Genomic DNA, 26,894 nt, shown 5'->3' with positions numbered 1-26,894 from the left:
CCGATCAACTTCCTGCTGGTATGCAGACTCATCACCAGCACAGTCATAGTGATTGTGGGCAAGAGTTCGTGTGCAAGAGGGGGTGGGGCGGTCAGTGAACAGGCAATGGTGGGGGGTTCAGAGGGAAGAGGTGAATGCAGGTTTGGAGTTTGTGTGTGAGAGCAGGGAGTGAATTCAGCATCCTGACAACCTGATGGACGAAGTCTCCCAGTCTGCTGGTTCTAGCCCAAAGTCTCCTTTCTGATGGCAGCTGTGGGGAGACAACGTCTCTTCCACACACATCTCTTATCTAAATTCACGGACTTCTACATTCAGGACACTTTTGGGTGAAATTTAGCTTAATTTCTAATATGCAGATTCGATTAAACAGGCTCTGCTTACCTTGTTTTTTGCCGGCAATACCGTCAGTGTGCAATACCCACTGAGCACAGCGCAAGCTAGCAAGACATACGTTAAGCTCGTTGCAACATGGCAACTGCCTCAATGCTACCTGAAATTGAACCTCCCCCACCCTCATTCAGATCCGGCGTTTGGAACTATTTTGGTTTTCATGTGAAGTATGACCCTGATGGTAAGCACGTCATGGACAAAAGTAAAACAGTATGTCGGATGTGCCACGCAATGCTCAATTACATTGGAGGGAACTAGTGCGTTAGCGCAGTTAGCTTGTTAACGTGTTGACACCGTCCAGCCTCACGCACGGGGCGATCCGCTGTAACTCGTTAATGGAGATTTGCCGCGTTATGGCATTAGTGTCATTTTAACGAGATTAACGCTGACAGCACTAGTGGGAACACAATGAATATGATTGCACATTTACTCCGACATCATCCTAGTGCAAAGACAAGTGGAAGCAGACAAAAACAACAAGCACGCATGCTACAAACTTTACCCGAGTCATTTAGACAGCAGTTAGCTGTCTAAATAGCTTTTATTTTAGAAAGAGCCATTTCTCTGTAATAAACTCTCTTTTCCAAAGATGAGTGATTTCTTGATCAGATAGATTTATTTTTTTATTACTTTGTTGTTTCAGCAACATTAAATTTAAAAACTGTACTTTTGAGTTAAAATATATATTTATAATTTTAATAAATGACAAATTAAAAAGGCATGAACATTTTTTTGTATTGAAAAAATATCGAACCGTGACACCAAAGTATCGAACCGAACCGTGAATTTTGTGTATTGTTGCACCCCTAATAACTACACTAACAAAGTATTTGTACTGCGTTACTTCCCACCTCTCCTATCTGGTGTACCTCTTTAAGCAGCTGGCCAAGGCTATGATATTTGTTTGGCAGTTTCCAAGGCCTCAAGTATGGCCAGTTTGCTGTTGTCATGGTCCTGGGTCATTTTGACCCAGCGGTTTGAGTTTCCTGTGTTTTGGTCATTTTTTGTATTTTGTTTAGTCTATTTGGTTATGTTAACGATTATTCTGTAATAACTGAATTGTTCTGTTCAGTATTGTTTAGTAGATTTCTCCTTGTATCTTTGCCCTCTGTGTCCTCCTCTGGGTGTCTGTGTTTATACAGTGGTGTGAGTCCTTGTGTTTTGTTTCCCTCTTTGTGTTTTATTCCTTCATGTTTCCCCAGCCGATCATGTCTGCTCTCGCTCCCCCTCATGTTTCCTCGCTCCATCTCGGCTGCCTCTCCTCCCTTATCATGTTTCCTGTTTTACTTTGATAGTCTCCCATGTGTCATGTTGTGTTTGCTATTCCCCTATCTCGTTATGGTTATTTGTGTCAGCTGTGCTCCACATGTGGTTTCAGTTCCCTCACGATCCTTCTGTGTATTTATGTTAGCAATTCCCTCATGGCTGTTTCCATTATTATTATTATTATTATTATTATTATTATTATTATTATTATCATTATTATTATTATTCCAGTATTATTAGTTTCGTTTTGTATCACCTTTCATCCAGCAAATAAAGTTGTAAATTTTTTTAGTTCACATTCCGTCTCGGTGAGTTTGTGTTTAGGTCCTTTTCCTGCCTGCACACAGCCGTTTCATGACACCTGTACTTCTTAGGCATCTCTTTCTTCATCACACCTTTCTGAAGCACCGATAGTTGGCTAACTTCACTCCGTGCTGCCTTGATCTTGGCCTGTAGTCTCCTTCTTAATGGAGGGTAGCTCTACATGTTCAAAGGGATTTCAAAGCAATCACCAAACAAATGATTCTACTGTGGAAATGTGCACAGATGGAGGCTTTGCTGTTAAATGGAGCTTTTCCATCATTTAATATCCTCCTGTCGTGCTCTTGGATCTTTTATCCCATCTTTTCCAGTAATGGCCTTTCAAGTTGTTTTTTTTAATATCTTCTGGCTTGCTTAGGATATATATATATATATATATATATATATATATTGCTGTGTTTGGTCCTGTGTTGTTCTTAGTTCCTGGTTGCTTTAAAGTTTAGATTCTTCAGGTTGTTCCACCCTTCTGAAGCTGAACTTTTGTTATCAGCATAAAACAGCTATTTCTGTTCTGGATGCAGTTTGGAATTAACATTATGCTCTTGTTCTTTCAAGCAATTAAAAAAAAGTAGTCTATATCTTCATTCCTCAACAGCTGTAGCCCAGTCTGCCATTTCTTCCCTTTTTCTCCTTTCTATCCGCTCAGAGTGCACGTAACTGAAGAATGACACCTAACTGAAGAAATGTATCTAGCACTATGTGAAAAGGTATTTGTTCACCTTCTTAAATCACAAATTAATATGAATTATGATTAGCCGCATTTTAGGAAAGCTGAGGTCAGTTTCGCTCGCTACACACAGGACACGATTACTGTCAGATCTGCTGAATCAAGAAATAACTTTTTCAGCTCTGACAAACACACTCTATGATACCTGCAGGTGGATGGTTTTACACGTAATGTTCTAGCAACAGAATTTACTTGTTTATTAAGCCATTTAACATTGATCTATGAATCCTTTCACTCCTCGCTGCACTGCACAGAATACAATACGTTCCTGAGTTTTGTCCTTGAGGTGAACCACTTTTTGTCGCCAGCTGTGGCTGGGTTTGAAGTGCACTGTGATCCCGTCCTTGGGAAAAAGTACTCCCGAGTTTCTCAGACAAACCTGCTACATAAGGAATGCCAATGTTGCTGTTATTCTGCTTCTTCCTAGTTGATGTCTGACCTTCTTTCTGTGCATCCTCCCTTATTTGATGAGGGTCCAGTTGGGATAATCAAGTTTTGAGAGCTTTCTTTACATGTTTATGTTCCTCTTCATTCCTTTCTGGCTTAGAGAGAAAGTTTTCTGCCCGACAGCACAACGCAAAGTTGAAAACCAGCTCAGTGATTCTATTTTAGAAACACGAGCAGGAGGAAAGAGAGGAAGCACTGACTGCTCATCACTGCCTTTGTTACCTGCTGAAGTTCAGGGTCTGGCTGTGGGGCTGGAGTTAGCATTCATTGAGTTTTATCATTACTCTAGCTTCTTCTCTAACTTTGTGTTACCCTGCAATCTCTGCAGATCCTTTGCAAGGGGTCAGGGTTGTGTTAGCAGTATAATGTGGTTGTTTCTGCCTGGACATTTTCCGCTGTACCATCGTGCTGTTGCCATTTTGTGCAATAAAAATAACAGTAATGTCCATATTGCCACTGCTTAAAAGCTGTATCACTGCACTGATCCACAATTATCCTCCACACAAACTAAAAGGAGCTGTTTGTTTTATTTTTTTTCTCTTTATATATGCCCGGCATTTAGAAAGCTGAAGAGCCTTTGTAACATAAGTAACAACATAGTCATAACTGTAATGTTATTACTGAATCTAGTACAGTAAGGTGTTACTTTATTGCATTACTAAAAAAAAATATTTGATTACACCCAACACTGATGAGGCTGATGTGCTAATCAGTGAAATCATGAACACAGAAAAGTAGTGTCAGATTGAGATCCACCATCCAGCGACATTTGGAAAGTGTCTGATTGGCAACAGCTTCATTTTTCAGCACAACTGTGATCGCAAACACACTGCTAGTGTAGTAACATGACATCTGGATTGCAAAAGAAAACACACACACACACACACACACACACACACACACACACACACACACAATGGAACACCATTAACAACAAACAAAGCAAGACCAGATTACCTGTCATTTAATGTCCAGGGGGTGTCTTTGTAAGAAGGCTGATTTATTAAGTTTATTTGCCACATAATGCTTTGGACACGTCAGACCTGTGTTGAGAAGTACAACACAAAAGCAAAGCTTTTAAAGCCGAAAAGGTCCTTTATTTGCAAAAACCAGGCACCAAAAAGACATCTGTGAAATGAAGATCTGGAAAGAAAAATGCAAGTGCAAAGGATAGTGATACGTTGTAGGTTAATTTATATCAACATCTCGCTGAAGCATTGTTCTACAAATACCATGAGAACACACTGATTATTTAACTCAGCAATTCAACACAGTGTTTTTTACCTGGCAAATTTATATATTTTTTCACATTATATAAAATACAGACAATACCAAAAAATGGACTGAAGTAGACATGCAGAGGTCACCATTAGCTTAGCTGCTCAGGCTCCTTTTCACAACATGAAATATTGCCACAATGTCTTCCTTCCACAAGCGGGTACTCCAGGTATCCAATGCTGGTATTATAATGAAGCACAGTTATATATATTTTGTATGTCAGACAACAAATATATATACACACACATATATACACCGATACACTTCACCTTCAAATGCATTGGTGCCAAACAGACAAAACCAGTCTAGTACAGTCAGTGAAAATGTGACATGCAGATGGTAAAACTGTGTAGATGATTCTTTTAATGTGACTGTCGTCATTTAAAGAAGTATTTTTCATTTTTATTCCTTTCTTATTTATTTGTTGGTTTTAAATATAGCTTTTTATACACTTTAAAAGTCTGGCCTACTTAGCACCAGTTTGGACTGTGTGTAGCTCCTGTGCTCAGATATGTTCACCAGGTCCGTTGTGTCAGTTGTGCCAACCAATGACGTTATTATCCCCTTACATTTTTTCCTTTTCCTCTTTTCAGTCATTTTTGTTCCACACCAAGGAGTATGTACAGCAATCATAGATGCTTGTCTAAACTCACATCTATACATTCGAAAAAAAATACTCCTACTCAGTCTGTCACAAACACAATAAATAAACTGGTTGGCTTAAAAAATATATAAAAAAATTAATTTATACATATACAAAAACTAAAATATATTCCACAAATGCATCGAAAGGCAAACACTCAAAACACAGAACCATGCCTACATTCTTCCATATGTGAGGGACAGTCAAGATATTATTTTGGGTTACTTACACAAATGTGCAAGTGAAATAACGTGACAGTGTGAAAATGAAAAAGGGCAGAAGAAACTGTTTGTTTTTGCGGTGATTTGTGAATATAGTAAATGCGTTGTGGTAGGGAATTTTCTATTTCTGCTTCCATGAAACATAAACACAGTAGAAATGCATGTGTGAAGATTCTATGGTGAGAACTTCTCTAGAACAACTGTTCACAGATAAGATCGCATTTTAGGATTAAAGCTAGCACAGCTGGCTTTAATTTAGAAAAGGTAAAAAGATCAATTCTCTTATGGTGGCTTAGCTAAATGTGCATTATGCAATTAAAAAGAAAATAATATTCCAATCGTTTTCAGGCACCTTTAGCTTTTCCCTCGAATCTTTATCACAATATACTTAATATATACATGGAAAAGAACGTTTTTCCAAATATGTACACATAAACAAAGAGAATTAGTCCATTAGCTATATAAACATTACAACTTTGTTTTGCAGTCACACCTAATATAGTGTTCTGCACACTTCTACAACACTTTAACACACTTTATACGTTCACAGACCACATGGGTAATCTGTGTTTTTGTGTCTCAAATTATTCTTAATATGACCAAAAAAACCCAACTCTTTATTGCCTGTGTTAAAACAGACTCCCTCATCAGCATCCTAATGTAACTAGCCCGGTGTAGTTTTTCTGGGAAGACCTTGGTCACTTAAAACCAGCACAGCAGTAAAACATTTTACATGAGGCGGACAGTTTATTTCTTGGACGTGGTGCTGGGGTAATCCACAAAACCTTCTTGATTTGAGACTGCAGAGCGGTTACATGAATAGGCATGCTGTGGCTTGTTCGGTCTCACTCTTCTTCACATTCTTCACAAGTTTATCCACCTTTGGGCTCAGAGGCATTCACAGACCACCTTTACTTCATCTGGAGTGTTAACAAGCTGTGTAGAGCAGATCCTCGTACCCAGATTCTGCGATGGCCAAATTTAGAAAAGATTTTCTCATCAGTCCAGAACTTCTAAAGATGTGTTCTGTGTGGGCAAGGGCTTTCAATTATGGTGGTTTCAGGTGAATTTATGATGATGGAACTTTCAGGTGTCTGTATGATAAAGAAAAAGAGAGAACTGTTTAGTCTGTGCATTACCAAGTCAAGTGTTTGCTTGACTTGTGAAACAAACAAACTGAGACTGGACACTTATAGATGCACGAGGGGGACGACAGCTAAGCTGGGTAAGAATCTAACCCAGGCAGCTGAAAAGTCAAGCCACCGTTGCAGTCCCCAGTCTGCAGTTGCTCTAATCAGGTCCCTTGAGCATGTTTACAGCCTGTTAGAGAAAATGTCCAGGGTCTCTGTGGCAGAATGACTGGCTGTAATCAGCTCTTATCAGTCCCAAAGTTATGGCTGAGTAGTCCATATCTTTGGGTAAGCTTTCAAATGGAGCGGAGTAGAGTTCGCTTTACATCCTGGGCTGTGTATTTGAACTGTGATCTTTTCCAAAACCTGAGTAGTTTTGTTGCTTAGACCTCCATGTATCAGCCAATACAACAGAAACAGAGGTAGTCAGTAAGTGAAAGTACATTTAAAATCCATGCGTCAAACAAAATGTCTGTGTTGAAAGTCATGTGGCATAAATCTTTTTTTGCATCGTTGTGGAAATTTGGGGCTTTTAATGATTTCTTTGGACTGTTATAAAAGCATACATCTTTTATAACTTTATGAAAACAAGAATTTGGTGCAAAAGTTTGAATTTATTTTGGATTTTCTCTAATCGGCACCGTGTCAGAATTATACATGCATGCTCCAATATATAGATCAACCACCCCTATCAATATTAATGTAAATGTCCTTTAGCCACATAAACCAGGTGCTTTCCATAGCCAAGAACCGTCTTATGGCTGGATATTTGAACCCTCTTCTTGACCAAACTGGTAGAGAGTCATTCATCTCAAATTCTGTAGAATTTTAGGTTTAAATATCACACATACTTTACATACTACATACTGAAATTTTCAGTGGCCTTTCTTACCATCAAAATAAACCAGGATCTGTAATTTGGGACTGGTATATTAAAAAAAATGTCTGCGTGCTGACTAGTTAAAAAATATATATTTTTTAAATGTCCCATGTTTGAATAGACACTAGTAAAAAACTTGCAAAAGTCAGCTAATTTCTGAATGGTGTATTACTGAATTTCACAATGCAAAAACATGTAGATTACTTTTCAACATAAAACTGTTGGCCACAAAAAAAAAAAAGAAAATGCTACTTTTGTTCAACTTTTATCACTTTTCTTTTCAGCTCCTCGCAAAAGAAACTTAACCCAGTGAACTGTGCATTTCTTCCCAGCAGAGAGAAGTCCAGTATCGAGCTCATAAACAGACCTGGATTCTTTTTTTTTTTCAAGAGCTGTTGGAAAAGAACATTTTAGTAGCTACAACTTGATGCCTTCTGACAAAAAAGCAAGCTTATTATTAAATCAGTCAAGGCTGTGTTTCCATTCTGGTCTAATGCAACCATCAGTCAAGGAAACCACATGTGTGAAACATTAAGTCTTTTAAAGGCACCATTTATGAAAGTAGTAGTACAGTAAAAATTACCGTTAATAAAATGGAACCCTCTCCAATGTCGCTGCGAAATATGTTACGCTAAAAAGAGAAGAAAATAATACTGTTAAAGCACAAACACCCTGACCAGAGTTTAACACAAAATGGACTCTCCACAAATGTTAAGAAATAGACAAATCACTTCTGTTGTTCTTATTACTGAAATTTATTAGCAAGTAAGACTATAATAAAGAATTAAGAATCAGTCACAAATAGCTGAGTTGAAAACATTTCAAAGTAGATTAAGAATTATATTAAAAGAGAGACAGTGTCCTAAGTAAACACGAGCCGTTACACTCTGGTTGGAAGGTTTGTCACTGAAATCTGAGTTTTTTTGCACCTTTAGTTCCCATTATCTGCATTTGTCATTAAAAATCTAGTTTAAACTTCATTCCATCTAGCACAGGGATTAGGCTTTCATGAAAATCCTTTCATAAATATTTATGATATGATGTGATCTTCAGATCTTTTTTATCCCCTTATAATAGAGGAGACATGCAAGAGCCCACCCCTCTCACTTCATGCTATCAAATAACTGCAACTTTAATTGGATCCTAATTCTCAGAGCTTCAGTCAGTGAGTTAGCATCCACAGCCTACAAAAATATCTGTACCGTTGTCATTGTCTGTTCCTCTGTTCTTTGGAATCGGAAGCAGAAATGAGACAAAAGCCAAAGTCAACGTTAATTTCCTCATCAAAGTGACAAATTTGTGCTATTACATAAAGTTTAACACATACTCTGTCATACTCATGTTCTCACAGAAATTATACAGGAATTGTATGGCATTATTTTTGTGCCACTATTCTGAGCGCACGTAAAAAAAAATATATTTGAAGTTTACACAGCTACATTCTCGCATGAAAATATCTTAAAAGTTTATTTTGTGATCCAGAAAGATTAATAGTTCAAACTCCACCACTCTGTGTTCCTCCACCACTGCCTCGTTTGAGTTTTGGACGAAATGGATTCTGGGATATTGCATTTCGTCATTTCGAGCTGATTGGAGACCAAAAAAGCCAATCAGATTTTTTTGCATCCAAGTCTGTGATTGGCTGGTTTTGTGGCACAAATATAACGGTGTACAGAAAGAGTTGAGCACGCATGGGCAGAAATGTTGAGAGCGCAAGCAACACATTACGAGCAGGCGCAAAAAAAAAAAAAAAAAAAAAAGCAAATGCAAAAACTGATCGAAAGGGGCTGCTATTGTGTGTGTGTGTGTGTGTGTGTGTGTGTGTGTGGATAATAGCAAACACTGAAATACATTTTTTGCACACAGCAATGAATTTTGTTCACTCAAATTTAGCTTTTCTTCACTCAAAATAAATTTCTCCTCAAAATGCAACACTTGCACCTGCAAAATTTTTTTACGTGCGCTCAATTTTTTTTTTTACGTGCGCTCAGAATAGTGGCACAAAAATAACGCCATAGAATTGATCTTCTGATTCTGATGAATAACAATATGTCTGGGTACATGCTGCCCTTGTATTCTTTAAGCCACAGGTATCACACACGGAGAAGTTTCAGATTTCTGACGTTTTACTGTATTGTCATAGCTTTTCACAATTTTTTCTACTGATAAAGACCTTGCTATCATAATGCACAAAACAAAGTAATTAAATAACAGTTAAATAATAACCATTAAAAAAACATCACATTTCCTCCTTTTCAGTATTACTGTAAATTTCAATTCCACAAAGGAAGAGAGGGTATTTGAAAACTGGAATTTTTTGTGAATTTATGGGAATTACTCTCCTTTTTCTGTAATTTTACACATTTATTTATCCATGCTGGAAGATTTCTTTCATGTACTACAGCAGCATTTGTTTATGATTTAGAAAAAAACTGAGAGAATACTGTTGAAACTGCACTACTGACTTTCATATTAAATATGGATTAAATGTGTAGTTGTACATCCTTATATCACTGCTTTAACCACATCTGAGCTCCCACTCACCTCGTTACTCCTTTGAAGCCTCCGCATGTACATGTAAACACCCACCGGGCAAAGGAAGTTGGTGAAGATAAGGACACCTATTATAATATGTATGGCTGTTTAAGGAGAGATTGAATATCTATTAAGTTAAAAAAAAAAAAACAGTCTCTTGATAACACATATTTATGCATGAATAAAAATTGTTGGGCTATTAAGAAATTGTGCTCTAACAGAAAAGGCTCCAAAAAGGGCCCAGAAAACTTTTTATATTTAACTATACTATATTGTATTTTATAGATATAGTACATACTGTACAGTTGTGTTTTTTTAAAGCGCTAAAACATGGTGCAAAATGTCCAAAAGTTGATTCTGTTCATCTGGACGTAGCATTTGTGGGAGAAATGTTTCGTTACTTCTTCAGTCTCAGCTGACTGCAGGTTTCCACAATCTTATAAACAGTACATTTGCATAATGACTGAAACCAGCCCACTGAAGGAACAATGGGCTGGGAGGTCAGTTCCTTAATCTTAATTATGCAAATTCTCATGACCATTGATCAACAACCACTGATCAATGGCCATGAGTACCATTCACTGAGAGTTGGGGAATGGCTGCAATCACAGCATTGTAAGATGGCGACAGATGTACCCTTAGGCCCCCTCCTTGATTCAGAGATGGTCTTTCCCTTTTCACGTAAATGGCCTCCTTGACTCTGCGCTCAAACCAGCGTTCCTCCCTGTCCAGGATGTGTACATCCTCATCATTGAAAGAGTGTCCACTGGCCTGTAGGTGTAAATAGACTGCAGAGTCCTGGCCTGATGAGGTTGCTCTTCTGTGCTGTGCCATCCGCTTCGCCAGAGGTTGTTTGGTTTCCCCGATGTATAAATCCTGGCAATCCTCCTGGCACTTAACAGCGTACACTATGTTACTCTGCTTGTGTCGGGGGACCCGATCCTTGGGGTGGACCAATTTTTGGCGCAGCTTGTTTTGGGGTTCAAAAGCCACAGAGACACAGTGTTTAGAAAAAATGCGTCTCAACTTCTCCGATACTCCTGACACGTACGGGATCACTACGGGTTTTCGCTTGGGCAGGACGCTACTTCCAGATGAACAGAATCAACTTTTGGTGAATTACTTACCTGGATGACTGAGCATGCATCGAGATAGTGCAAAATTCTGTAATTAGTTTTATTATTTTAAAAATTATTTTTAGTTTAAGAATTTGATGGGTCTTTTTCAAAGTGGGGGATTGCTTGGGCGCTTCTTGAATTCACCAGTTTCATTAAAGCATGTTTGGTACTACAACAAAATTGTCCATATACATTTTACTGAAGTAAGAAAAAAATTTATGAATAAAACAAGCTTACTTTTCTCTTTTTCAGCACCTATGGAAGAAAGGAAAGACTGTATGAGAGCAATGCAAATGAACACATTACATCAGAGCAAAAACAAAAAAAAAGTCAGGAAAAACTATACTAGTAATATAGTATAACTATAAACTACATTCTTTGTTTATTTCAGTATCAAAAGTATCTTTAAATAAACTTACTTTCGCCCTGAAATGTTTCTGTGAAAGAAAGTAAAGACTATACAAGTACAACAGCACAAACCCCTTTTTAATCTGAGTACAGCATCAAGTCAGTTAAACTTGTGGGACATTGTTGTGGTCAGGAAAGTAGCAGAGGAGGTTGTTAGTCATTTTCAGTTGCTTGGTGTTAATGAAATCAACAATGCACTAGAGGGGCAACAATGAGACAACCCCCCAAAAAGGAATGGTTTTACAGCTGGAGGACACTGGTGTCATTACTGGTAGCATGATGGGATGCCTGAACCCTACAGAGGTCACACAGATAGTCCAGAAGGTTTGCCATCTCTCCCAGCACAGTTTCAAGAGCATAGAGGAGATTCTAGGACAGGTAGTCACTCTGAGAGAGCTCGACAGGATTTTAGAAGGTCCTTAACCCATCAGCGTGACCGGTATCTGCTCCTTTGTGCAAGGAGGAACAAGATGAGCACTGCCAGGCTACAAAATGATCTCGAGCAGGCCACTGGTGTGAATGTCTCTGACCAAACAATCAGAAACAGACTTCATGGCCTGAGGGCCCGAATTTGCCATAAAATAACAGAACTGGCAGGTTCACCACTGGCACCCTGTATTTTTCACCAATGAGAGCAGGTTTTAGGGTCTTGTTCACAAGTGAGTGGAGAGGAAACTGAGACACTGACAAACGCATTGGGGTGGTGTCCACAGTGATGCAGACGCTGTACCAGTCTGTCATGCTGAGAGACAACAGAGAGCTGAGCACAAAAACAAAGCTGTCAATTTACCCGCCAATCTACGTTCCCGCCCTCACCTCCGGTCACGAGCTCTGGGTGGTGACCGTAAGAACTAAACTGAAGATACAAGTGGCAGAAATGGTCTTTCTCTGAAAAAAATCATATATTGCTAAATTTTTTTCAGCAGTGTTTGATAGTCAGAATTTTTAGTTGTTGTTGTTTTTAAACTTTGAGACATTCTAACAATCAAGAAAGACAACACAATAGATTGGTGCAGCATAGAGTTTTGGATAGCAAAAAAAAAGTGCAATAAAGTGCCTTTAACTCGCATTCCTTGCAATGGCCAAGTGCATAAGGTATGAAACTGCTGGTCTTTCAAATTAAAGAGACTTTCCATTAAAAGTAATTTCATTAGCAAAATTCTGGAAAATATTTTTTTAAAATGAAGAAGAAAGCATTATGGGTATCCTAACTAGTAGTGTGATATCTTTTCACAAAAGTAAAGGTGTAGGCTCATGCATCTATGAGTTATTGGTGGGGACAACAATAGATCCATATATGTTTTCTCACAATCTAAGCATTATTGCATTATTTCAAGAGGGAGACTCAGTGGAGGTAAAGTGAGTGGAGAAAACATGTTGGTTAGACTCAAAGTTTTTATTATTATTACCCTTACCAGGACATTAGCTATGCATGCTATGTAATTCTCTTTACTGGATGGGTGATTCAGCTGCAGCTGAATACGTTGTCAGAATGATCATTAATCACTGATGTAACTTACCATCCTTCTGTTGTAAATTCATTGGGGATGATGGAGTTGTTATTGAAACTGCTGCTGCTGATACTTGTGGGTTTTTTGTTGTTGCTTCTGTGGTTGTTGTTGTTGTTGTTGTTGTTGCAGAAGGTCTCGATGTTGGCTTATTTGTTGTTGCTTCTGTGGTTGTTGTTGTTGTTGTCGTTGTTGTTGTTGTTGCAGAAGGTCTCGATGTTGGCTTATTTGTTGTTGCTTCTGTGGTTCTTGTTGTTGTTGCAGAAGGTGTCGATGTTGGCTTATTTGTTGTTGCTGTGGTTGGTGTTGTAGTAGTACAGGCTGTTGGTGTTGTCGCTTTTGCTGCTGATGTTGGAGGAGGTGGATTGAGTAAACACAAATGTGGTTTAATAAATGTAATTACAGGGATTTTAAAGGTACAGGAAACTTAAGTATCTAAACCACTGGGTAATTTAACAGGTTGGTGTGAGAACTTCAGAAACTGCCTGGGATTTTCCTGTATACCCGTCTGTAGGGATCACACAGAGGACCTTTCTTTGAAGGGCTGCACACTGACCAGTACATTTAAAACATGACACTGTTTTGCAAATGACTATTCTGCACTTGAAAAGACCAGATTCTTCACTTAAAAAACTAGAATTTTCTGTTACAAAATGTTTATTTAGCTATTTTACAACAGTTTGGTGTTCTCTAGCGCAACACAAAGAAAAGCTTACTTGAAAATATTGAAATGTTTCAAAATGTTAATCTTAACAGATAATGCTTAGGAAATATGATCAAATATGTATTTCGCCCATGTGTGAAACTCAAAGTTTCTTTAAAGTCAGGATATTTACATAAAACAAAAACAAAACAAAAAACAAACAAAAAAACCTTTGAGCTTTCTTTAAACATTTTTCTTGAATATACCTCCAGGTGTGTCCTTGGATGGAGTCTGACTGCTTTTAATCTCCTTTTTGGGCAAAGAATAGAAAGACAGCAGCAGCTGCCAATCATTGGAAAAAATGTCTTTTTTTTCCATCTGCTAAACAGCAATTTCCAAAGCAAAAAAAATATTTGTCTTTTGCAATAAAATGGAAAATATAAGTAGCACTGTATGTGTGTGCATCCTCTTTTAGAAGTGAAAAGAAATTTCTTGTTCAGTCAAACACGAAGAACCCACTTTGTTGTTGTTGTTTTTCTGCGTTTAATAGCTAATCTTGATCAAATATAAAGTTTATGGCTGTATGATGGTCAACTGGGGGGTTTTTTAGGAGTTTTTTAAAGTAAATTGTCCTGGCTCCCTTCAGAAAACATCTCTCTGCATATCTGCATAACAGTTGTAAATCTTCTTTCCTGTACCTTTAAAGTGATATTTACCTGAAAAGCTGCAAAAAGAACAGCAGTCTGTCCATAACGCATGAAGTAACAAAAAACGTTTAGTGAAAGCCTGATTCAAGCAAGTGGGGAAATAAATATTAATAAAAATGGTAATTAAATGAAAAGAGCTGGAGTAGCTTTTAAGATGGTGAACAGCAGCAGTGCAGCAGTCAGTGTGATTTCTAGGATCTGACATCAGCTAGAAGCAAAACACACACATGCACTGTTTCAGCATTAATTAATAAAATGTGTTTCCTACCTGGGTTGGGAGAATCTCGCTTACACACTTTTTCTAAACAAAAAAGAAAAAAAGAGAAAAATATGAAGACAAGCAAGGTTGTGAATTTTAAAGTCAATACACTGTAAAACATCCCAGACACACATTGTTTAAAACCGAAACAAAACAACAGAAAATGTGGATGTAGGTTTCAGTACCTGTACACACATCTCCACACTGACAGACACAATAGCAGCATGGATACACATGCTTACAATGACGTAAACACAAAGTGCCGACCTGACGCATCAGAATCTGTGAGATGTCGGCTTTCTCATCCGACTACACTAACACAGACACGCTGTTGGGGCTGAAAGCGGACATGTCACAGATTCTGATGCTGCAGGTTTTGTCTCTCTCCAACCAAAATTCACTGAAGCAGCAGCAAAAGAAGATCAAAACTACGCTTCACGTTTGATAAACATCGTCATTATTCCCTCTGACTTTTGCTGTTTTGCTTCCACCACGATAAAAATCACACTTCCTGCACAGCTCTCTCTCTCTCTCTCAGTGTACTTCAATGACAGTTTCCCATCTCAAATCTCTGCTTTCTGCATTATTCGCTTGCTTATTATGCACCAGTCTACTGTTGTGTACAGCACTGTCAGCTGCTGTTTTGTTTTGTTTGTTTGTTTTTTCAAAAATTACCTGTGAAAAGAAAGTCTCACTTCTGCAGGTCGATACCGAAGAAATTTAAACTTTTTAAAATTATACCAAATTGCAAAATGCTTAGCTGTGCTTCTAATAAAACCTCTGTAACTTTGCTCAGCAGCATCAGGTAATGTTCATATGCTGATTTCAGTTTTTGATCTACTGCAGAATATTTTTAAGGTTATCTGCTATAAAAAGCCAGGTCAGGAAAATCTCCTTCATGTTTTTCTGTTTTATCCTCAGTTACTTTGACACAAAGGCATCTGCTGTGATGCTCACAATTCTGATGAAGTCTCACAAGTGTCAGTACTGATAAATGATCAAAATTATAATATTTCTGACTGTCTGAGGCAAAATTTCGAATCGAATCGGGACCTTGTGAATCGGAATTGAATCGATTATAGAAATCAGTGACGATACCCAGACCTGTGTGTGTGTACTTACCGTACACGTTACAGACTTCTTCTGCAGTGGGTTTTCGTGGTTCTCCTTTTGTTTTGTCTTTGGTGAAAAAGAAGAAAAATGTTAGCAGTAAGAACCAGAAGTTAATTTTAGGTTTATTGTAGGAGATCCACATTTGAGAACATCATCAGAATGTTTTACAGTTTGAAAAAGACCTGCTCCTTTACTTTCTCTGAATTTCTAAAACCTCTAAGCTCGTTACAACAGTCGGTGTCACAGTGTTGCTTCTCACAAAGACATTCAAGCAGCAAGTCTTTAAACTAACCACAGCTGAAAGTATCAAAATGAGGTGATACCATGTAGACGCTTGGCTATATCTGTCAAGCACATGAAGTGGTAGAAAGGGACATTGGTGTTCTGATCCGTCCTTTTACATGTCGGTATATCCTGCAGGACAAACAACATGTTTATCAGATATAACCCTTGTTTAACCTGACCAGGAGTAGAAAACAACAAACAGAACTTGAAAGAGATTAGATTTTTTTACTTGCCTTAAAACAGTCCAGTAGAAAACAGGTTTCTTTGCTTCGATTACAGTTTTCGCTTATACTATATACAATGATGTCCTGCAATGAAACAAGGGCACATTTACCAAATATTCCACTTATAAAATATAAGTCACTCCAACATAAATTTAAATACATTTCCAAGTTTTTAAACAACGTTTCACAAAGTTACCTCGGGCTTGTTCATTTTGGTGGCATTTATTATGTTGACAGGAATATTGTCTGGGAGGTCATCTGTTACCTTTGTCTTCTAAGTACAGAGAGATGGTAAAGAAGCAAAAGACATCATTAGTTATATACTTGTTTATTATTAGTCAGTGATTTTCACAAATGAATCTGCAAAAAGTCCAAAGAGAGTGAAATATGTTGGCTGCCAGAACACAAATCTGCTGGGCTTGGAGGCTCCCAGAGGGCTGCCGGCTGTCAAAAACCTGATCCCAACACCCAAATCTGATTGTTTGGTTTGTCTGTCATTTCATTGTTTTAAATAAAAACTTTAAATCTAATCATTCAGAATTACAAGAAAATGGAAACAAAAAATGTCACCAAAGGCACCAGGACGTTTTTGTATCATATATCTTTACTTTAAAAAAAGTCAGGTTAATGTACAACTTACTAAACCTTTGTTGTTTTATATTCTCAACAGATTGCATACAAAGCTTACAATCTCTGACCTTGAGCCCACCACAGGTTCTTAAAAATGTCTTTTTTCCATCACTGACAACAAGTAAAAACTGTTAACTTGGAGCTCACACATGTGTTACACACTGAAACAGACGCAGATTTCCACACTTGACAGACCAAAAATCTTTACAGATAATTTAAATATGGCAACTTTTAAAGTAGCCTATTGGCTTCTAAGATATAGATAACAGCATAATGCAGTTAAACAGAAGAAAAAAACTCATTACAGTCATTGAATATTTGTTGTTTTGGGGCCTAAATTTATATCATCCTCATATTACCTTTTATCTTAGCACCCTTGTCACCCAGCATTAGAGATCGGCCTATTAAAGAATTAAATAATTAGGGAGAAGAACGTTTTTTTTCTTACCCAGTCTGCTTTTTTGAAGTAGTCCCAACAGCCTGCTTTTGATGGCTCGATCAGGATTACCTGGTAGACAAAAGGTTGTTTAATTACACGGACAGAATTACCACCTTATAATGAACATAACTTGTATGATACTATATAAACTACACTAATGCAGATCTAAATTTAAGGACAGGCTACCAAAAAAATTACAAATGAGTAAATTAGGTATCATAGCTTTTTAGTAAAATCAGAAGTTACAGTAATCAACAAAACATTACATCTAAAACATTCGAGCTCCCCTTGAAACTATTATGTGCGGATCACCAAGAGCACATTTTACAGCACTTATATAAAAGCAATTTGAGTAAAACTGCAAAGAGAACACTCACACTTAAAAGCAACAGGCAGAGATAACAGCCGTGTGACGTCATGATGCCCTCTGTGGTCTTTGCAAACTACAGTGAAATAAAAAAAGCAGGAGAAAGGTATATTATGGTATATTATGGTATATTATGGACACATAGACACACAGAAGATTTAAAAAATAATAAAACAAAACCTGATTACAAACAGCATACGGCTATAGTAACCAGTGTTGGGACTAACGCGTTATTAAGTAACGCGTTACAGTAACTACGTTATTATTGTGGTAACGAGCACGGTAACTAGTTATTATGCCAAAATCAGGAACGTGTTACTCGTTACTGGGATTTAGATAGGCTCGTTACTCGTTACTGGGATTTAGATAGGCTCGTTACTCGTTACTTCGTGTGGTGGATATCGCGGAGCTTCCACAGATTCAATAACATTAGCAAGTGGTGGAGGCCAGCAGGTGGATGAAGGAAAAGGGAGGCAAGAGGAGAGACCCGAAGCTGCCGCCAGTCCGAGTGTCAGGTGAACTGAACTTCAGGTAAGAAGTTATGACCTGCAGTCTATCTGAGTCAGATATAAACCAAGTTTAGGTGGAGTTTATTTTCGGTATGCTGACATTTTCGTACTGCGTGCTAGCTAGCATGACGGAGTTTCTATACAGCTGGGTGGGTGCTATGTTACTGATGTTGAACTTTATTTTGTTCATACATTAATTATTAGAGTTGCCAACCATCCCGTAAAAAACAGAATCGTCTGGTATTCAGAGAAAATATTACGCGTTTCGTACTGAGGTGAAAAGGAACACAGTTTGTCCCGGACTTCAGCTACAATGAAAAAGACACAAAGCTGAAGCTGCACAGCTGCCTCTTCTTCTCTCATTCTCTCCCGTTTCTACTTCAATCACGAAACTGATCAATGATCAGCTGATCGGCTTTTCTCTCTTGTTTATTTATCGCCCACTTTGCGCCAGAAAGAGGAAACCAGCGGATGTCGCGTTAAACAACAGCAGCACGTTTAAGCTTGATCAGCTGTTGTTAGAATTTATTTAATATTAATTTCTAGTATCAGCTGATGTTTGCTGGAGCCACAGCTGTAAAGCTGCTGGTCATGATGTCGGTTTGGTTATCTGGTGAGAGGGAAACATGCAGATGAAACCAGGAGATGTCCTTACTGAATCATCAGAGCTGAACAGGTGATGGAGAAACAGGTTTACCTTTTAGGTGACATGAATGAGTTGAAGGGAAGTTATGAACTGTTTCTGAGAGACAAATAACACCAGGATCCTTTTCTACGTAGCTGACAGCTGGTAACTGTGCAGGGGCGAGTCTAGCAAAGTGTTGCCAGGGGGCCAGGTAGGGCATTAACAGGGAAAGGGGGGCACAAGGAAATACTTTTCTTTATTATTCTCATTTAAAATGTCTCGCTTTTAAAAAAATAATTATCTGAGTCTTACAACAAACAATTGATAGATTGATACATATATACCATCAGAACAGTGTACATCACTGTCACAACAGTGTTTGTTTTCATTCAAAGGCTTTATGATTTTTCCTATAATGGTGGGCCGGTCTCTAGTCAAAATGCCCGGGACGATTTTTTGTCCCAGTCCAGCTCTGTATGCAGCTCATCTGCAGTCTGGTGTTACCTACATCTTCCTATTCAGAAGGCAGAATTTCCAAGTTCTGAGTACAATCAAAAGCACCACGACTGCAGTTTTTGTGTTGGATGTAAAAAGCAGGCTAGAATCATGGCGGCGGTCAACGACGGTCCAGGCGTGGGATTTCTCTCGTGGAAATGTGCACATTATTTTTTCCTTTCTATTGGTAGGTGGCACAGTGCACTTGTGGCAAGTAAGCAAGCTAGAAGACTGGCAGTCTGGCTGGGTATCCAGTTACGGAAGCAACACATTAACAAGAGAATTCTGAGTAAAACCAAAGTTACTTTCCCTAGTAACTAGTTACTTTGAAAGTAACGAGTAACTTGAAGTAACTGAGTTACTTTTTTAGAGAAGTAACTAGTAATGTAACTAAGTTACTAATTTAAAGTAACTTACCCAACACTGGTAGTAACAGAGATCTTTGTGTACACCCACATAAGACTGACTTTAAGAAGGGAATGTCTGCAGGAATCGACTCAGTGGATCATCATTACTGGAAAAGTTGCTGCCTCATTGGGAGTTAGACAGACGGCAACGGAGAACACACCATCATCTGAAGGTAATAAGAATAACTGAGATAATCATCAAACCATTCCCTTTCTACAACCGTTAGTTAGTAAATGAGACCCACTGGTTTTGTTTAATCATACAACTTGTTTCCCTGGCCAGTACTTTGCAAACGCACGCCCTGTGAGTTCACATTTTAAACGACTTCCATTTAGAAAGTCGTTGAGAGAATGAATAGGATTTGATGCGTCATACAAAATCCATTATGCAAACCAACTGCCTTTGAGGATGCTGATTTCATGAAAGTTAACTGTAATCAGTAGCGGTTTTTGATATGGGCGACATGGGTGGTTGCCCAGGGCAGCATCGTGGTGGGGGCGGCATCACGGGCATCGGCAAAAAAAAACAAAACAAAAAGTTGCTCATACTCATGCTGCCCTGACATTCCACCAGCGCATTTTGGGGATGGCATGATGGTTTTCTATCACTCATTTGCTGGGAGTAAGGGCGCCCTCCGTTTGCAAGGTGTGCCTGCTGCACAGGGAGGAGAGGGCGGGGCGGCGGGGGATTCACTGGCTGGCTGGAGCAGCATCTAATAACCAATTCGCAAAATAAAACAAAATAAAAACAAACCAACAAACACGAAAACACCGGACATTATGATACAGACTTATAATTTGCACCGATGTTTTTTCGAAATTCTATACGCGAAAAGTGAGCGCGAGAGCCCTCGGTGCGCCTGCTCGCTGCTGAAGTCAAAGTAAACTTTATTGTCATCTCCGCTATATACAGTCCAGTATATAGAGAGACGAGACGACGAGGCTCCAGTTACAGCAGTGCAAGTAAACATACAATAAATATAAGAAGAGTAAGAAGATAAATATACAGGGATCAATAACAATTTAAAATTTATAATTTACAGTTTCATGATTTAAAGTCTCACACACAACCTGTCAAAAGGGGGGGGGGGGGGGGGGGGGGGGCTGATTCCAAATCATGACTTGAATCCCGGGTTGTGCGAAATCCCAGAAATAAACCCTACACAATGTTGTGGACATTGGAGTCCATCTCACACTTCAGTTCAATCAGTTTTCTGTTTGACGTTTATTCAGCTGTGTGAAAACTATTACTTTAATCTCAGCCAAACCGATTTACTCAGGGACAAATAAAACACTGAAAAAAGCCAAACAATAACATTTTTGTGACTTATATATCGTGCTTAACCTGAGTAGTGAAAGACCACGGAGGTCTGAAAACAGTGTGCTGGGAGTCCGGTGTTCTCGGTGGCTCTAATGAGCCTTAAACCCCGGGTCAGCTATCGAGCTGGTGGGTAACAGACCTCTGAAAATATGTTAAAAGTTTATTTTGTGACCCAGAAAGAGTAATATTTCAAACTGTTTAGCTGCACTCCTCCACCATTGCCACATTTGAAAAGTATTTTTATATTATTATAAAAATATTAATTTGATTAATAAAATTTTGAAAAGAGTAATAAGAGTAATATTATAACTAAGTAGCTGCCACCATTGTTGGAAACTGGAATCGGCTGGGCCGCGCTATAAATTCTGGGATAAATTGGGCCATGAAGGATACACCCGACCCATCCTTCAAATTCGGGGAAATGAAGGAAGCATTTGTGGCCTGGCTGTGACGTAATCGGGCTTCAAATGCGGCCTCCGAAGAATGCGGCCCGTGAAGTGGGACATATGAGTGTTGTAAGAGCACCTTTTAAATATACATTGTGATAGCTATGCACTGCAGGCATTTCGGGTTTTAGCAAGACAGCTGACTGTCACACTCTGAGAATGGCTTAAAGGTAAGTGCAGTCAGCTCGATAAAGCATGAAAAATAGCATTTACATTTTTCTACATGAAGGGCAGGGAAACGCTCAGTTGATGTGTATCATTTCACCTTGTGTTGTGCTGCAGTATAGGCTGAAACCTGCGTATAGTCATAGAAGACATAAAATACATGTTCAATCTGAATTCCACCCAAGGAGGAGGGATCAGGGAGACTGAACAGATGTGTGTATGGATGATGTAACAGGAAGAGGTGACAAAGCAAAAGAAGGAGTCCAAGTTGAACCGAGGCAAGCAGAGGAAGCAATCCTGAGCCAAAGAGACAATACAGCCAGGAAGAGAGGGGAGGACAAACAGTTCCCTGAGCTTATTCCCAGTGGTCCGCATGTTAAGATGTCAGAAGTTGAATAAATCTTGGAAAAGAAAATATTGTGTATCTGACATCTAAAAATGATAATAATCTTTTGAATTATGAGTATTGAGCATTGCGTCGCTTTAGAAATGCAGTGAACTAACAAAGAGGTTTTCTTTTTAATTACAATGTTGAAGTTAATGCAATTTTTTTGTATGCGGAAATTAAACCAAACCATTCTTTTTCCTCGGTTCTCAGGAGAATATTGCGATTGGAAGAAAGACAGTGAGTTCTGTTTTCATGTCAGGTCTCAGGAAATTAAAACAGCAGTTCCTGGCATAGAACAGGGTTGGCAGGACACCCCACGAACTGGACAGGCAACCAACTTATACAGCCAAAGTCAGTATCCTATTACATAAGACAAAATTATCCACACAGTGAACTCCCCACACACTTGGACAGTAGGCTGTGAGTATGCAGTGTCCTCAAAGCACATTACACATTTCTTTTGCAATTTTCAGCAGGCCCATGCTTTTAAACTAACTACACAAACTGATACGTGACCTCTTTGTTTTCAAAGAGACATGAGGGTACTTCTAAAAGTCTGACCTACTCAATATTCACTCAGTGTCCTCATCAGTCCCACTGCTTACCATGACTACTGAAGAAGCATTTTGGGGATTATGGGTTTTCAAGTTTTTCTTATTCTTATTAACTTATAGTTGAAGTATATCTGTACACAGAGGAAAATATAGTTGCACAGTTTTCAATCAGTCAGTTTTTAAGGTCAGTAAATCTGAAAATAGTTAGAGACTACTACAATGGTGCCATACATGAGTTTCCTGGGGGTGTCAAGACACAGACAAACTGGATGCTGCTGCTGAGTAGGCTGAAGCATCTGTGATGAGTGAGTCACATTCTGGTGTATAAGCAAAGACAAAGGAAGTTAAAAAGTATGCTTTCTGCCCTTTTCTTAGTAGATCCAGTCCAAAGTCTGTCAGATTCAAATTTCAAATCCAAATTTCTTCTCGTTACAAATGTTTAATGGGGCACCAAGAGAACTGCAGTGCCACATTGGTCTTCTGGACATATAGCATGTCACAATCCGGTCTTTAAGTCCGACATCATTAGCCGTCTCTGGACCCAAACTCAGCTGCAGGTCCCTAAGTCAAACGATTACTGTGGCATCACTGAGAGTTAAAAACTGTCTAAATTCTTTTATCTGTAATAAAATGATCAGTGTGGCTGCTCTACCAGGTGTAACAATTAAGTTTAACATCCAGGCATTCATGAAAACAGAATTTATTAACGGAGTTAGAAGTTAGCAGGAAGTTAGCTCGCTAGTTTCCATCTAAATATAAAATACTATGTTCTGACTGAGAGAAACGTACAGCTCTTCTATCACTTCTAACATAAATAAAGACAGGAAAGCAAACAGCAGTAACATTTGTAGGGTTACTGAAGTTTGGCTAGCTGGTATATAATGATGTGCTACGTGATCGCTGGCGACACGGCTATGTTAGCATAACATAAACACAGTGAAGATGGAGGATGAACGCTAACTTTTTTCCACTTAATAAAAGTTAACGTGAGGGTTCCCGAAGGTTAGGGATAAATGCAGTCGCATGGCAGGATGCTGTAAACGGACCGAACTACAGTCAGGAGAACAACTGAGATAATCCATCCACAATACCAGGTTAGTCATTAATATACTGCTGCATGGGCTGGGCTGTAGTTACATGTAAGGTTTTAAAAACTGAGCTTTAAAATGAACAGTGGTAATAAAAACCAAGAGAGGCTGACAGTGATCACTGCCTGTTTTTAGGGGCTTGTTGAGATTAAATACAACAAGATGCAAACACAGATGCAAACAAGATTATTAAATGCAGAGTAGTTTGGGCCCGGAAGCAGGGTTCATCACGTCATCATTTAAAGACTGGATATCCCAGATAGGTTGGCTGCTATTTTGTGTGTGCTGAGAGATATCTCATGAGAAAGCAATGCTCAGAGAGCTGTAGGGCAATACTGGTTCAAATGGACTCTGAACCAGTCTGTTGTATGCTTTGCATTCTTTTGAAAAGTGTTGGGTGGGTCTAATATGTAATCAGATATGCTTCAGTCGAAAACTGTTGATCTGTCTAAGGCTATAAATCAAGCTGAATCACCTAAAGATTCAACAGTTCATTAGCGCACTGATCCTTGTTTTGATGACCTGTCGACTGATATTGTGCAGATGTGAAAATAGTGGCATATCATCCCGACACATCTCAAAACAGTCCATGCAGGAAGCAACAAAACTTAAAGGTTGTCTCCTTGCTTCTACTCTTGGACAGCATGAATACCTGAGCAACAAGCAAATGTTCAGAATCAAAGTATTCACCCCAGTGATAGACTGCATGATGGGCGCAATGGAACAACGCTTTTCTAATTACTCCTAACTTGACATCTGAAATACCTCAGAGTAGACAAGTCTCAGACTTGCAAAGAGTGATGGTTCCTACCACTCTCCCATAGTGTGGGAGTTTTTCATGTCATGTTGTTCGAACTGTTCAAGCTCTCTAACTGCGGCATTGCCTGTCAGCAGTGCATATTATGAAAGGCCCTTTTCCGCTTCAAGGATAATAAGTAAAGTTATAAGTAAGTTAATACAATACATACGATGGACTTGTACTTTTAATGAACCAGCTTAGAGTGTGACGACTGGACAGACTGCCAGATCAAATGTGTGATATCAACAGAATATCACAGCACCCTCTAGTGCCCGTAACCTCCAGTGTCACAGTAACAAGCAATGTGACAAACAATCCTGTAAGCTGGCAAACAAGTCAATAAAGAAATCAAAACATCATGACAAATGCATGAATAATGTTCTCCAGTTCAGCCAAGACCATAGGCTACAATTTCGAAATGTTCCTTATATGAAAGACATTTAGAATTTAGATTTTACATGCAAGTCAAACCCTAAGAGGACTCAAATATTATTAAAGATTTCAAACACTAGACTAAGCAGAAGCAAGTGCTAACTCGTCTAACTCTAACCCTCAGAAAGCCTCTCTGTCTCATTCTTGCTCTCTAAAGCCTAAAGAAGAATTATGGATTTGATCAACTGGCCCCTTAATGCTACTGACACTCTCCTCTCTACGAGGAGTCTGGGTTCGGGAGAGCCCCAGTGTCCTGGAGGGACGTTCCCAGCTGGACACACGATGGATGGGTTGAGGACATAGAAGACATCTACCTATTCAGAACCATGATAACAGGGTTCTTCTGATTGGAGCTCGCTTCGTCCTGGCTTATCGAAAATTGAACAAACTGGTTACAGCTGTTCAAAACCCCACAAGGCTGGCCGAGATGATCGAAGCACTGGGAGGGGCTGTAAGTGCTCAGACTGTTCTTATGGAACGGAATATGGGAAAGATCTCAGCGAAGCTCACGGCTCTTCAACGGGAAATTGATAGACATGCAGACCAGCGATGGACATTAAGAACAACTGTAAAATTCTGATGCAGTCTGTTCGTCCTAAACAACATAACCACCATCATCATGCGGCTACCCCCCCATCTTCGACGGCACCGTTGGACACTTGACAGAGCTCAAAGACCTGACTCTGAGGAGAACATCAACAATTCTCTCCCTAATAGCAATAATGACACTCGTTGACTTTCTCCCTGATCCCTCCAAGGCCACCTGGGTCAGCTGGAAAACTGTTTATTTATCCTGACCGGGCGAAGGACACTCTCTCAGCTAAACTCAGGATACACACACACACACGGACACAAATACACATATATACATCCCCCCTCCCTTTCCAACGGCCTTTGATGCTTGTCCCCTCCTGATGCAGATGACCGGTTGACTGGACCAGCGCAGTTATGCTGCAGGACCGAATGCGCTGTCTACACCATCTCTCTCTCACCCCATACCCACCCTGTTGCTTATCATGTGTTTATATGGTGTATTAAGATTCATGCTCTTTTTTGTGCTGAGGTGTTTTTTCTGTTCTCAAACTGTTCTCCCATCAGGAGCTCAGTCTGGGTGGAGCTTTTTTTTCTCCTCCTCTCACCTCATGTTGTGTATTTTTGTTGTTTTTCTTATCAGCCTACCTCTCTGACCTGTCTCCCCAATGTGATGTTTGTGTAAAGCATGTTTGGTTGGAGGGTTCCTTTGTTAGTGCTGTAACCCATAATTTCCTTTGGCATTAATAAAGTATTTCTGATTCTGAAGGCTTAAAAGACATGTATAACTATGTGTCAGCTGCATAAAAATGATGAGAAAATGTCATGAAAAGATTGAAGGATCACAGCTAAAGGAATAATGTTGAAAGCAGAGAACATTGTGGTGTCATGGTCTTGTTTTGAGTTTTTGAGCTCAGAATTCTTGCTGGTTTTGAATTTTAATCAAGAGCCAAAGAAACCAGCCAAAGCCTCAAGTCTATTAAGTAAAACCTTGCCGTCAACAAGGCTATTAACAAACATTAAACGATCATTCTGGCCTTTGTTTTAAAGGTTTACAAAGATCACACTCAAAGGAGCTTTAGAAAAAAAATCCCAAACCTTCACAAACATTTTTCAGTGACAATTATATTGAATACTGGCAGGTTTCTGATCTGATGCATTTTAGGTACAAAACAAAGCAGAAATCCACTTAAAACCTGAAAGCCCTACTGTACAGAAGATGGGACTTATGGATGTTTTTAAGCTTTCTATTATCTATTATTTTATTATTCTAGGTTTTTAATTTGTTTGGTTGTTTTTTGTGGGGGTGGGGTTTTTTGTGGTCTGGTCACAGTAAGATTAATATAATTATGCCATGTGTTAGGTCTTAGCAAAAGAAAAAAAAATCTGTTTGCATATTTCTAAAAAAAAAAATTGAGCTTGTGAGTGACGACTTTGCCCTCACAGTATTATAAATATATAATTGCCCGTGTTGCCCATGCTGGCCATGTTGGAACAGCAGTTAGAATTAAATCCAGCTTGTGCTTTGAAGGTTTTTATTTAATGTGGCAGATCAAAGATTTTTATGAAACTGAAAGACAAAATGAATCTTTCCT

General features: G+C 38.9%; 1 protein-coding gene across 4 annotated transcripts in view; it reads right to left on the bottom strand.

The window, feature by feature from the left end:
* Positions 1–4,328: 4,328 nt before the first annotated feature.
* Positions 4,329–26,894, bottom strand: part of LOC109202015 (salivary glue protein Sgs-3) — a 37,977-nt gene continuing 15,411 nt past the window's right edge. The window contains exons 2-15 of one of the 4 annotated variants that reach the window (XM_025906712.1): positions 17,550–17,615; positions 17,182–17,241; positions 16,300–16,377; positions 16,113–16,187; positions 15,918–16,008; positions 15,604–15,660; positions 14,491–14,523; positions 12,885–13,217; positions 11,376–11,393; positions 11,194–11,211; positions 9,848–9,942; positions 8,506–8,530; positions 7,887–7,934; positions 6,319–6,387 (exon numbers count right to left, since the gene is read on the bottom strand). In XM_025906712.1, the coding sequence (XP_025762497.1) occupies positions 7,930–7,934; positions 8,506–8,530; positions 9,848–9,942; positions 11,194–11,211; positions 11,376–11,393; positions 12,885–13,217; positions 14,491–14,523; positions 15,604–15,660; positions 15,918–16,008; positions 16,113–16,187; positions 16,300–16,377; positions 17,182–17,241; positions 17,550–17,591 (930 nt within the window). In that variant the 5' untranslated portion in view covers positions 17,592–17,615 and the 3' untranslated portion in view covers positions 6,319–6,387; positions 7,887–7,929. Of the gene's footprint in view, positions 6,388–7,886; positions 7,935–8,505; positions 8,531–9,847; positions 9,943–11,193; positions 11,212–11,375; positions 11,394–12,884; positions 13,218–14,490; positions 14,524–15,603; positions 15,661–15,917; positions 16,009–16,112; positions 16,188–16,299; positions 16,378–17,181; positions 17,242–17,549; positions 17,616–26,894 lie in introns of all 4 variants that reach the window. The other 3 variants (XM_025906710.1, XM_025906713.1, XM_025906711.1) reach the window with 3 other exon arrangements.

The sequence above is a fragment of the Oreochromis niloticus genome, linkage group LG4, assembly GCF_001858045.2.
Source record: "Oreochromis niloticus isolate F11D_XX linkage group LG4, O_niloticus_UMD_NMBU, whole genome shotgun sequence".
In the NCBI taxonomy this organism is placed as follows: domain Eukaryota; kingdom Metazoa; phylum Chordata; class Actinopteri; order Cichliformes; family Cichlidae; genus Oreochromis; species Oreochromis niloticus.
The sequence above is the reverse complement of the archived record's forward strand: the minus strand, read 5'-3'. Positions and strand labels throughout refer to the sequence as shown.